Source organism: Ranitomeya imitator, chromosome 7, assembly GCF_032444005.1.
Source record: "Ranitomeya imitator isolate aRanImi1 chromosome 7, aRanImi1.pri, whole genome shotgun sequence".
Lineage (NCBI taxonomy): Eukaryota > Metazoa > Chordata > Amphibia > Anura > Dendrobatidae > Ranitomeya > Ranitomeya imitator.
Genome location: NC_091288.1, coordinates 32,271,657 through 32,284,915, shown reverse-complemented (window position 1 = coordinate 32,284,915; position 13,259 = coordinate 32,271,657). Strand labels below are relative to the sequence as shown.

The window sequence follows — 13,259 nt, the reverse complement described above, 5'->3', positions numbered from 1 at the left end:
CCTCTGCGACGTCATTACAGCTGGAGTTCTGCTGAAGACCCCCGTGCCTGCCATGACGGTTCTCCTTTGAATCCCAGCCTGTGGCTGTTTGATATAAGCAATCCGACAATATCAGGGTTCAGAAATAAAGTTAAAAAGTTTTTAAAAAATCGGGAAAAAATATTAAAATTCTATAAAAATGCAGCAATAGGTGACCAAAATATCTTATATGCCCCAATAGGCTGGAACAGCTGCTGCAATAAGTAACAAGAAAGTTATTAAATTGTTGTATATTATATGCTGATTAATTATTTCTTTGTTGCAATGTTCCCCTGTAGTGAGTGGATGTAATGGCTCTTGGACCCCAAATTTGGCGCTCCAGCAATGTTACCAGTTCAATGCAAACTCTGTCATCAAGTGGAAGGAAGCGTATATATCGTGCCAAAGCCAAGGTGCCGAATTACTGAGCATATCCAGTCCAGAAGAGCTACAGTACATTATTGGTGAGTTCTGTTATGTGATGATGTGTATATATAAAAATATGTGTATACTGTTTTATTGACTACAGCATAGCTCCCTCTAGTGGTGGCCGCAGGACGAATTTTATGTTTTAAAGGGAACCTGTCACCCCATTTTTTCAGATTGAGATATAAATACTGTTAAATAGGGCCTGCGCTGTGCGTTACTATAGTGTATGTAGTGTACCCCGATTCCCCACCTATGCTGCGAAATACATTACCAAAGTCGCCGTTTTCGCCTGTCAATCAGGCTGGTCAGGTCAGGTGGGCATGGTGACATCGCTCTTTTCTTCCCCAGCTTTCCGTTGGTGGCGTAGTGGTGTGCGCATGTCCAAGTGCCGAATTCACTGCGCGCACGTGAAGAAACAGCGCGCGATCTGCGCTATTACCCCTGTCATCGGTGGGGGCGGCCATCTTCCTGGGGCCGCGCGTGCGCAGACGGAGTGCTCTGCTGCACGGGGCTTCAGGAAAATGGCCACGGGATGCCGCGCGTGCACAGATGGAGATCGCGGCGGCCATTTTCCCAAAGCCGAGTTTGCATCTCGACTTCAGGAAAATGGCCGCCGCGATCTCCATCTGTGCACGCGCGGCATCCCGTGGCCATTTTCCTGAAGCCCCGGGCAGCAGAGCACTCCATCTGCGCACGCGCTGCCCCAGGAAGATGGCCGCCCCCACCGATGACAGGGGTAATAGCGCAGATCGCGCGCTGTTTCTTCACGTGCGCACAGTGGATTCGGCACTTGGACATGCGCACACCACTACGCCACCAACGGAAAGCTGGGGAAGGAAAGAGCGATGTCACCACGCCCACCCGACCTGACCAGCCTGATTGACAGGCGAAAACGGCGACTTTGGTAATGTATTTCGCAGCATAGGTGGGGAATCGGGGTACACTACATACACTATAGTAACGCACAGCGCAGGCCCTATTTAACAGTATTTATAGCTCAATCTGAAAAAACGGGGTGACAGGTTCCCTTTAAAGGGCTTGCCAATTTAATGTAGAATTTCACAATTGTGTGTGTGAGAGGCTCGTAAGCAACTTCTAATATGTCCTCATTTATAAGGTATAGTTTAAGCACTGGAACAGGCCGCAATTTCGTGAAGAAAAAAAAAAAATCAATAAGAAACTATCAAAACGTATGTACTGCAAAATATTATCAATATAATAGGCTGGCTTGTTGCTGAAAAAACAAGCTCTTTCACTGATCCATTGACAGAAAAAATGAAATCATTGCAGCTCTTGGAAATAACTTTTTTTTTTTTCTATAGAAAAATTTTTTTTTAGCACTTACTTTTTTTTATTCAAGTTTGGAATTTCTGTAATCAGACTGACCTGGAGAATCATGTTCACAACTCATTTTTACTAAACAATGAAGACTGCAAAAGCAAGAAAACTATTCCGGAATTACGTCATTGTTTTTCTCGCAGTCTTACCACAATTGGATTATTTTTTTTCCTTCTTTTGCAGTACATAGAATGGTAAAATGAATGGTACCATTTAAAACTAAAACTCGTCCCTTAAAGTCCTCATATGGCTATGTTGATGGAAAAATGAAAAAAGTTTTATAGCTTTTTGGAAAGGGAGGAAAATAAGCGAAAGCACAAAAGCAGAAAGTCGTCTGGTCGGGATGGGGGTTTAAAAAATATTTTGTAATTTTATTTTTTTTGTTTTGATTTGTTAGAGAAATGTAATTTTTTTTTTTCTTTGGCTCTGTAGAAGTGAATTGCTCTGAACTGCAATACCAGACACAACCTTTGGTCAGGGGTGGCGCTGTTTTCCTCGTAAAGCAGTCATACCTATTAGTTGTAGGACATCCCATTTGCTTTGGACATTTCTAGCCTTATTTTGGGACTGAGACGAGAGAAAATACTTCTAGCTGCCTAAATCTTGAATTTGAAGTCTACGCTGCAGAGATTACTTTCTCCCCCGTGATATACTGTATTTTTAATATGAGTTATTGAGTGGCACGACCTGGTTACTGGCCCCGTCCGCATGATGCACAGTGCGGTATAAAGTGGTGAACTCCGTCTCCAGAACAGGAAACACACAGAGGTGTTGATCTATTTGCCTGTATCTGGTAAGAAGCAACTGCAGAGTCCTGTTTACACAGCAGAATGTTCACTATTGTTCCTTATGACTCATATTCTCGGGTCTCATTCATAACGGTATGTGCACACGTTAGGATTTCTTGCAGAAATTTTCCTGACAAAAACTGGACATTTCTGCCAGAAATCCGCATGCGTTTTTACCACGATTTTACCATGTTTTTCACGCGTTTTTGGTGCGTTTTTTATGCATTTTTCCCCAAATGTATAGAATAGCGGGAAAAACGTGGAAAATCCGCAAAATTAAAGAACATGCTGCTTTTTTTTTTTACCGCGATACGTTTTTTTTCGCGGACAAAAACGCATCATGTCCACAAAACATGCAGAATGCATTCTAAACGATAGGATGCATAATGTATGCGTTTTTATAGCGTTTTTACCGCGAAAAAACCTGAACGTGTGCACATAGCCTTAGGCTCCAATTTGTGCAGCAGAAACTTCGTCTCTGCGAAAGTTCAATCAAAGTCCAGGTATCGGACTGACGAGGTGCGCTCGGTTTGGCCAATCCAGACTTCTACGTTCCAGCTTCACATGGTTCAATGTTTCGACCTCACATGATACAGGCTTTAAGGATGAATCCCCCTGGACCCTTCAATGTTGTCATAGTTGGAGAGCTTGAGGTGACTGGGGGAGGAAGGGGGTGCGTAACGGCTGGATAGAGCTATAAGAAAAGCTCCATGTGTATATTTTAAAGAGTTTCTCCACTACTTTTCAGATAAGTGGGGATTCGACATCCTCTACCCTCACCAATTAGCTGTTCTCAGTGTGGAGTTTAGCAGCTACAATCTGAATAGCACAGCTCTGTCAACCGTGTAGTGGCCAGGGCTCGGGGCCTTGCCGACTGGCCAGGGCTCGGGGCCTTGCCGACTGGCCAGGGCTCGAGGCCTTGCCGACTGGCCAGGGCTCGGGGCCTTGCCGACTGGCCAGGGCTCGGGGCCTTGCCGACTGGCCAGGGCTCGGGGCCTTTGCCGACTGGCCAGGGCTCGGGGCCTTTGCCGACTGGCCAGGGCTCGGGGCCTTTGCCGACTGGCCAGGGCTCGGGGCCTTTGCCGACTGGCCAGGGCTCGGGGCCTTTGCCGACTGGCCAGGGCCGGGGCCTTTGCCGACTGGCCAGGGTCGGGGCCTTGCCGACTGGCCAGGTCTCGGGGCCTGGCGACTGGCCAGAGTTGGGGCCTGCCGACTGCCCAGGTCTCGGGGCCTGCCGACTGCCCAGGTCTCGGGGCCTGCTGACTGGCCAGGTCTTGGGTACATTGTTAACAGACTGTTATAAGTAATAATAAAAAATGTTCAGTCCAATACTAGATAAGTTATAGGAACTCAGATAAGCTGGTAATGGTTTATCTGTCAACAAGCATGTTGGCGGTTTCCCATAGCAACCATCATAATTTCAAAAGAAGCTCTGGCCAGTAATAGAAATAATGGCAATGAAAAGATTCCCAATATGGACTGCTCTTTAAAGTGGTTGTTCAGGATTACAGAAAGATGGCTACTTCTTCCAAAATCTTTGCCACGCCAGTGTACAAGTTGTTTGACAGCACAGTTCAGATGGATTGAAGTGAATTGTGTTTGTTTATTTTTCACCATCCCCCCCCCCCCACACACACACAGTTTGGATTTTTTTTCTTGTTTTCCAGTACATTCATTATACGGTGAAAATGACTAGTGTCATTCAAAACTACAACTCATCCCATTTGAAAAAAAAAATCCCTCATACAGCTATGTAGACAAAAAAAAGTTACGTTTCTTTGGAGAGGCAGAGAAAATAATTAAAGCAAAAATAAAAAATGGCCGTGTCTTTAAAGGCAGTCCAGTGAGCAGGCATCAGGTCAGCAGTGGGAGCTGAGCAGATTTATATATATTTTTATGAGAAAACATTCAGTATACCCTGTGTTTTCATCATTTAATCCACTGCTTTTTGTGGGATTTCTGGTCCAGTGGGCGGTCCGATCGGTGACTGACGGCTTTCTTTGTTTTCAGTCGTCTAACTGGACCAAAAATCCCAGAAAGAGCAAGAGTCAAATGACTAAACCACAGGTTATACCGAATATGTTCTCACAAAACTATATGCCAATCTACTCGGCTCTCCCTGCTCTGTAACAAGGTGCCTGCAGATTAGACTGCATTTTCATGGTGACAGGATCCCTTTAAGGGGCTGTTTGGAACAGAAATGTAGTCTTGTATGCTGCCATCATTTCTATGAAGAGAAGTAGGGACTCCATGACAGAAACTGAAAAAGAAACAGGTAGAAATTCCTATGTGTATCGTCACACTTTTATTCAGGAGTGCAATTTGCAATTTAAAAAAAATTCCCCTGTGAGTCACATTCATGGGAATCCCCTCCGCGCACTATATGTGAGTGGAAACCTTATGATGCCATCCTTTTCAACTTTGCTTTTCTTTGTTGTTTGTTATTGTACTTTAATAACATTTTAAAATATGCTGATCTATATAGGGGCAACATTACAATATGTCCTATTAGTTATTTATGTCCAAAGAAAGGAATCTAGCAAGAGTTCTGCTCTGGAGGAGATGGCAATGTTATTTCCTGCTTATAATGCACCAACATATTTCATAACCCTGTGTACGCGCCGTCACCAACTGATCAGTAATTAGCATGTTTTTGCAGTTTGGGAGCAAACCGGGCATGCGGGAAAACTTTCCGGTTGTCATCCCGCAAAGGAAGGGGGAAAACATAATCCGCCAGGCGGCACACAGCGTGCGCACAAGACTGTACCGTGGATCTGTTTTTTTTTTTTTTGTTATTGTGCGCATGTTTGTGTGTTTATAGATCAATTAAATAAAAAAACAAAATGAAGCAGCAATTGTCAGGTATAGGAGCCGGTCCACAGCATGCGAGCCATCAACGCATGCCACATAAAAAAGCAAACATAAAAAAGTGTGCTGCACTCCATAACAAATTCCATGCAAATAAAAAGCTTGTGTGTGTATAAATAAATAATTTTTTTTTTTTTGCAGAAACTGAAGATCTTCCAGATTCCATATGGATTGGCCTTAATCATTTGGCGGCAAGTGGGGGTTGGCAGTGGTCAGACCATAGCCCCTTGAATTTTATCAACTGGGATGAAGGTACAGGAACTGTACTTTAACCCTGCTGTTCTGTTGGTCAAAAATGACCGACTTTGAGCTTCGGTGTTCTTTGGGGTGTTCGGGATGCGGCTCTGGAGCCCGTGGCCGACCGGCCCATCCTCATTTGGGTCGGTCGGCCACGGGTTTCGGAGCCGCATCTTGAGCGCCCCGGGGGATACCGAAGTTCAGAGTGGGTCTCCCCAGACCGAACAGAACAGCAGGGTTAAAGCAAAAAAAGAAAGAACCTGACAGCTGTTTGCATCATTCCACTTCTGTTGTTTCTCTATTATTTGCCCTGGAAATGTAAAATGGAAACATGTGCACAGGCTTAGTAAAAGCCATGACAAAGTTAAATTGACATTTTTCTTCATATTGATATTTTACTAAACCAGACCAAACTATAAATCCAGTTATATACATAGAAAAAAGGGAACGCACGGCGAAGAATAAAGTCATCCAGTGACTTTTGTGCTAGGCATTCCCTCTTAGGATAACATTTGGATGTTAGTTCTTTCTCCTCCACACTTTTTCCCTGATCCTTGGGCCAATTCCCTTCTCTTCTTTCTGTGGGACCCATTAGATGTTTTTTTGTTTGTTTGTTTTTTTTTGTTGCTTTTTTAAGGCATTTTTAAGCCACACATTACGAGTCAATAAGCCTACGAAAAAACTCTGCACAGCACATGGGTGTCACCAGAGTGATATACGTCATTTAGGAGAAACTTTTTGCTCTAGTGCATTGATGAAAAATAGCCTGTCTTTTTTTTTTTTTCTTATATGCAAAAAACACACACGTCTGAATGAGGTTATACCAGACGTGGGCAACAAGGGCCGCAAAGAAATTAATAAACACGCAAACCTTGAAAAAATCACATTCGTTTTACATTTTTTTTATTTTATATACCTTATATATATTTTTTTATTATTATTTTAATAGTATAATAGTATGAATCCAATAGCAATAGTATTGAAAGAACCTGTGCTGAGTCTTTTCCCGTAACTGGAGATTCCTGCTTCTTGTCTGCCGCTACTTGATAGTTTGGCGTCTGATACATATCTGCTTCCAAGAAATACATTATTAACCCTTGCTATTTTTATTTTTCTAGGCATCTCTGCATTTTCACTTATAGATGGTTCAAGTTGTGGAAAACTGAACGTGAATTCTGGACGATTTGAGTTCTTTCCATGCGATGCCGTCTTGCCGTATGTTTGTAAGAAAGCAGTAAATGAGACCAAATCTGATCCTGTGGGTAAGAGACTTGGTCAAAATGACAACTTTTATGGAAAAGAAAAATAGTGTAAGAGAAAAATCTTAATTGATTTGCTCTGTATTCTTACCTCCCTGGTGTTCTGGTCCGTTGGCAGATTATTGGCATTACTCGGAAACGGAGTGTCCCGCAAACTGGACGGCATACAACGGGTTTTGCTACATGACACAAGAGCCCAACGCGTGGGAGGAAGCTGATGTGTCCTGCAAAAACGAGAACGGAAGCTTAATCAGCCTTCATTCTCTGGCCGATATCGAACTGGTGGTGACGAAGTTTCAGAACGGTATGTAATATTAATGGGGGTATTATTTTGTATAACTTGCATGTCGTAGTCTTCCAGGCAGTTTCCGACGGAAGGACATTGGGCCCACCAGAGGATTTGATTCTGAGGGCCCAACTTTCTCCACCACTGGAGAGAACCATAGCAACTTCAATGTTTTGCCCTATGAACTTTCCTGAAGGAGAAGCTAGGGCCCACCGGAAGATTCTCCAGTTCTCTGGTGGGCCAGTCCAACCTTGCTTCCAGGAATGCTTCACTGGTTTCTGGCTTTAAACTACAGTAGATCTTTTCTCCATCCTGATGTTTCTATTTTGCCAAATTTATTCCAAATGAGATTATAATATTGGAGCGTCTATACTAAAGTCCCTGGGTTGTGACATTATTCCAAAAATTCCCCTGGAAGTTTACAAATAAATTTACAGCTGGGAGATGCAATTTTTCTGGTCAGTAGGATGTGTCTCCATACAGGCAACCACTATTTAATTCGACAGTGTAAGACTTTTTAGGAATATTTTCCCTATTGTCAAGAGGAATAATAACACTAAGTTGTCAATCTTGCCGTATGTGTCCTGGATGAATAACAGAGGAGCAGTACAACAACAGTTATGAGAAAATATGCCCCAACAATGTCCTTTCATGTCAAATACAATCTACTAAAACAGAGATGGAGGGTGGATTTCAAAGTTTATGGACACTTGTATTTGCTTTCTAGATAGACTTTATTATAAGTTTCTAAGCATTTTGCTGCTACATAGTGTGTCAACATATGTAACCTCTTTACATAGCTGGCAGTCCTGTTGCTTTCGATGTAGATTCAATAGTACACTGCCTGTGGCTGTGTGGGTTATATGCTTTTCCTGTTCCTAACCACAGTGTTAGAGGTAGCAGCAAATAGACCAGCGGAGATGTACATGGCAGTTCAGACAATGGAGAGGGGCCAAAGTATTCATTAAAGGAGGTTGAGATGGACTGGACTGATTGGAGTGTTGTTGGGTGATGTACCCAAGCTGTGCATGAGGGTAGAGAGCAGAAGGAGGGAAGGGGAAGCTGCGCACTCCTCAGCATCATTGCCTGTTGTCAAAATGGCTAGAAGACATCACACAAGGATAAGAGAAGGGAGAAGTGATTAAGGAATGAAGCAGTGATAGTACATGAGAGCTAGTGACGAAAACAGAATCCTAGACCCACAGACCTTACATCCAGCATGTAATACTGTGCCCCACACATGAGGAAAGTGTAAAACTATGAGCCTCTTATGAAGTGTATACTAAGGGGTCTGCAGCCTGGAACTTGGTGCACATTTTTTTTATGTAAATTTAACCATAGATTTTAAAGAGCAACATGGAAAGTACTAATTGTAGCCAGAAGAATTACTTTGCGCAGCTCACTACGTTCAAGGTCTTTGATTCTTTTTTTTTTCTCTATCGCCTTTCATTGGAGGACACAGGAACCATGGGTGTATGCTGCTGCCACTAGGAGGCTGACACTATGCAAATATAAAAAAAGTTGGCTCCTCCTGTGCAGTGTACACCCCACCGACAGGAAGAAAGATCTTCAGTTTAGCTTAGTGTCAGTAGGAGGTGGACACGGGTCTTTCATTAGACCCTTATCTACCTCAATGTGCGTCGTTCCTTTTCAGGTTTTCCAGAAGGGATACAGGGTGAGCAGTCACACCTGTAGTCCCACAATACGGACTATGAGTACGGCGTGTACTGCCACCCCGTATCCTCATAGATCCCTCACCAGGACCAAGATCCTAGCACACAAGCGTGCTCAGAAGTCCGGTCCTGCATCCGTCCCCCACCCACTCGCCCACCAGAGCCTGTCGGTTTGGAGGAGACGAGGACGTCCATCAGCTCCCTGGACGTCTGAAATTTTCCCCAGAATGAGGTTAGTAAGGACAGCGTGGGATGTTTTAGGTAAGTATTCCAAAGTACCTCTGAGTCCTTCCTCAGTCCCAGGGCAGTCATTTGGGGGTCCCTTGGGATATTTTTCCAGGCTGCCTTCACTTTCACATGGGGCGGGGGTCTTCGCCCCTTTCGCGTGGCAGCCGCGCTATGGCGGCTGCGCTGTTATTGGCCTTACAGGCGGCCGCGTTGCCCTTTTTCCCCCGGCCGCATTGTGCTCTGGCCTGGTGCGGCGGTCGTGTGACCTGCGGCCGCACTGTTTCTGCCCCGGCGCGGTGGCCTTAGGTAGCCGCGCCGATTCCCTCTTACGGCCGCACTTTTCTGCTCGCTGGCAGCCGCGCCGCTTTCTACGGCGGCACAGTTTCTTCTGGCGCAGCGGCTTTGCTGGCACCGCGCCGCTTCCTCTCCCGGCCTCACTGTGCCCTTTTGCCTCAGCGCGGCGGCCTTGCAGGCAACCGCGCCGCTTTTCCTGACGTCGGCACTTTACCCGCCGCCGCGGCCCTTCCAGGTGGCCTCCAGCCTCAAATTTAGGCCCCGGCTTCTCCCGGGGCCTACTTCCGGCTTCCTCCTCCGGCCACACCGTGCCCTTTTGCCGCGGCGCGGCAGCCTTGCAGGCAACCGCGCCGTTTTTCCCGCCGCCGCGGCCCTTCCTGGCGGCCACCGGCCTCAAATTTAGGCCCCGGCTTCTTCCGGGGCCTACTTCCGGCGCCGCGTCCCCTCCCACTTCCTCTCTCTCGGGCGGGCTTTTCTCCCGCCCGATTATCACGGCAAGCTCCGCCCACCGCCGCCATCTTGGTGCTCCTGGCCTGGCGTTAAGCCCGCCCACCACTCCCAGGCAGCCACAGATACTTATTTCTGAGCCAGGAACGTTTCTCTTTGCCCATCTTAAGAGCGCAATTTTCTGGCGTCCTCACATCTCCCACTGGCCTGCAGGCAAGCTACATCGGACAAGAGAGTCCATCAGATGTCTGCCTGTTCTCCTAGGGGCTATCGTTCCTGAGGAGCATCTTCCAAGCCGTGCAGCCTTCCATCCGGAAACCGCAGCGTCTGCCGTGAGTACCTCTACACCGCATTTTTACTTAATCCCCTGCCAGACCACCCCCCGTCCCCTACTCTCCAGACATTTCCCTCAGGGGCCCCTTCGGGCTAATTTTAAAGGTGGTCTCTCCCGGCCTCCTACTTTGTCCTGTGCCTTACTGAAACACTTTCAGGGTTCGTCTTGTAACCCCAAGCTTCCCTCAGGCAGGCCCGCAGCAACCCACATTATGTTCACCGCCTAAGACTCCCCTGCTGCTCCGCCTCAGAGTGAAATTCCCTCCCCAGGCTGGGCCTCCCCTCTGTCTCTTTCAGTAGCGAATCTCACACGGGTGTCCCAGACCCTTGTGTCCGTGCTCGATTAGTTGCCCCTGCGGACTTCCGTAGTAGCCAGCGGGTCGCTAGAAGCTCCGTCCGAGTCTTCCATGCAGGCCGCGAAAGATCCAGACGGGAACGCCGGTCTGAGTTCTCTTCTCGGTCCATCTCGCCTCACGGTCCTTCTCTGTGGTCGACTTCCCCCTGATCCCCTTCCCGGAGTCAGGCGAGGCCTCGGAGGATAATTTGGGGCCGAAGTTGAACCAAATCATAGCATGAGGGATATGGTCCAAAGCTTCATTGGAGCGTCCAATCTGACCTGTGGCATCAAGGATTCCTCTACGGAACCTGCAGATCAGGCGGTTTCGTTTAGACGGTCTAAACTACCTCCCAAGGGATTCGCTCCTCATCCTGACTCGAGGAGCTTCTGGCCAGAGAAAGAGAGAATTCGACCAGACATTCTCAAAGAGGCGAGCGTCTTGGAGTCTTATATTTCCTTCCTCCGGATCTCATCGCCAACCGGAACGAGAGGCGATAGAGAACGACCTCTCCCTCTGTGGATCCGCCGACTGCTAGACTTGCCACCAACACAGTCCTCACGCTGTCCGGTGGGGCGAATCTGACAGATTCCATCAATAAGATCATGGAATCCTTCGCGAATTCGGTTTTCGCAGCTGCCGCATCATCCCTCTGCCCGGCTTTCGCTTCCATTTGGGTTTCGAAGTCTATCCGAAGGGGCTAAACAACTCCGTTGGGGCATTCAGGCTGGAGCTCCACCAGACTTGCTGGCGAAAGTTGCCACCCAGATTACTCGCTCTTGATGACCCTTGAGCCAAACAGAAGTCCCTTACGAGCCTGCCTTTTTCAAGGATCACGTCTTTTCGGTTCCAAGCTGGACTAAATTATCAAGGATGCCACTGGTGGCACCAGTTCTCTCCTTAGGCGGCAACTTCGGTCCTTTCGGCCCTCTTTTTCGTCGTTTTCGCGGCATTTGACCCCTTTTTTCGCAACAGCAGAGGCCACAGGCACGTTAAGAGAAGAAGGTAGTCTTCGACTCACTCCTTCCTGGCGTTCCCGCTACTCCTAAGGTGGATTCTCCAGGTCCAGGACTGGAAATTCCACCTAGGCAGGACCCACGACTAGGCCCCAGCCCGTTTCCTAGGCTGGGCAGCCGTTCTCCTGTTCCCCAGGGACGTCTTTGTCTCCTCAACAGAGAACGCATGGGCCAGGGAACTTGTATCCTCTGGAGACAAAATAGATTAATTTCACGGTCCTGGGATCGTTTTCTCTAATCCCAACCTCCAAGAGAACCCGTTCTAGTCCTGGGTTTCTTTACAGCCATTGTTTCCCTCCTTAAATCCGGGGTAACATTCCCGTCCCTGAACAGGAACGGTTCAACGGTTCACAGGCTTCTCTTCGAACCTATTTGTACTGAAAGAGGACGACAAGGTTCGTCCCAGTCCGGATCTGAAATTGCTGAACAGGAAGTTTAGTCTGAGACTCTTCAGGTTGATATTCCCTCGTTCAGTAATCACTTCCATGGAGGCTCAGGAATTTCGGTTTCAGGCTCCCGAAAGTCTATCCCTCTTCCCCGACAGTCTAGCCGTTGCGGCGGCTCGTCAACAGGAAGAAGTTCCGTCTTGTTGCTCCAGGGTTCTCGGCTCCCCTCCTTGCTGATGGACCATAAAGGTCCTAAGGAGGTTGGTTGCAACATCGGAAGCAATTTTTCCCTTCGCCCGTTTCATTCAAGACTTCTTCAGCAGGCTATTCTATCACAGGAGGACAGGTCTGTCTTCTCCCTGCATCGTCCGATCCGTCTTTCTACCGGGATCAAACGGTTCCTCCACTGGTGGCCGAGGTCCCTGCTCTTATCCCAGAGCACATACCTCACAGCATATCCTTCCTTCCAGTTTCCTGGCAGGTGGTGACGACGGTCTCCAGCCTTCTCGGCGGAGGCGTGGGGCTTTGTCACCTGTTCTTTTCATCGTGGTTGGTCGGCACAGGAGTCCTCTCTGCCAGTCAATGTCCTCGAGTTCCGGATCTTCTTTCTATCTTTCCTTCACTGGGTAAGGATTCTCAGCAGCCTGCCAATTCGAATCCAGACAATGACACAGCAGTGGCATATGTCAACCACCAGGGGTGGACGCGGAGTTCTCTGGCCTTGGCCGAGATTCCAGGATCCTCTTTTAGACAGAGGCAACGGTCCTGGTGAGATCCTCAGTGCAGGTCCCTGGCGTGGACATTTTGGCCGCCGTCTTCCTCGGGCCTCGCGGCAGGGGAATGGTCCTTACTTCAGAAGGTCTCTTATCGGATTGCTCTTCGTTGGGGGACTCCAGAGGTGGTCCTCACAGCGTCCCGATTGAACAGAAAGGTCCATCGGGTCGTCCCAAGGTCCCGCGATTCTCTCGCAGTGGTGTTGACATTTTGGCCATTCCTTGGTCGCAGTTCCTGCTCCCCTATTGATTCCCACACCTTCCCTTGCTTTCCAAACTGTCGTAAAAGATCAAGGCGGGATGGGTGCCGGTCATTCTGATCATCCCGGATTGGCCCAGGAGGTCTTGGTTTGCAGGCATCGTCACTCTTCTCGCGGACACCCCTGGTGCCTTCCAAACAGACCCGATCTGCTGTCTCAGGGTCCGATCTGCCACCCGAAATATCGGTCGCTCAGTTTAACGGCGTGGCTGTGCACTCCACAGTTTTAAGAGCGTCCGGCCTTTCGGCCCGGATGAGTCACACTATAATCCAGGCTAGGAAGCCTTCGTCT

The 13,259-nt window shown here is 47.7% G+C and overlaps 1 protein-coding gene across 1 annotated transcript in view; it reads left to right on the top strand.

Annotated features, from left to right (window-relative positions):
- LY75 (lymphocyte antigen 75) overlaps nt 1-13,259 on the top strand; it is an 86,505-nt gene that overhangs the window by 23,509 nt on the left and 49,737 nt on the right. Inside the window, exons 4-7 of the mRNA XM_069733023.1 lie at nt 318-482; nt 5,583-5,693; nt 6,797-6,940; nt 7,056-7,241. Coding sequence (XP_069589124.1) covers nt 318-482; nt 5,583-5,693; nt 6,797-6,940; nt 7,056-7,241 — 606 coding nt within the window. The remainder of the gene's footprint in view (nt 1-317; nt 483-5,582; nt 5,694-6,796; nt 6,941-7,055; nt 7,242-13,259) is intronic.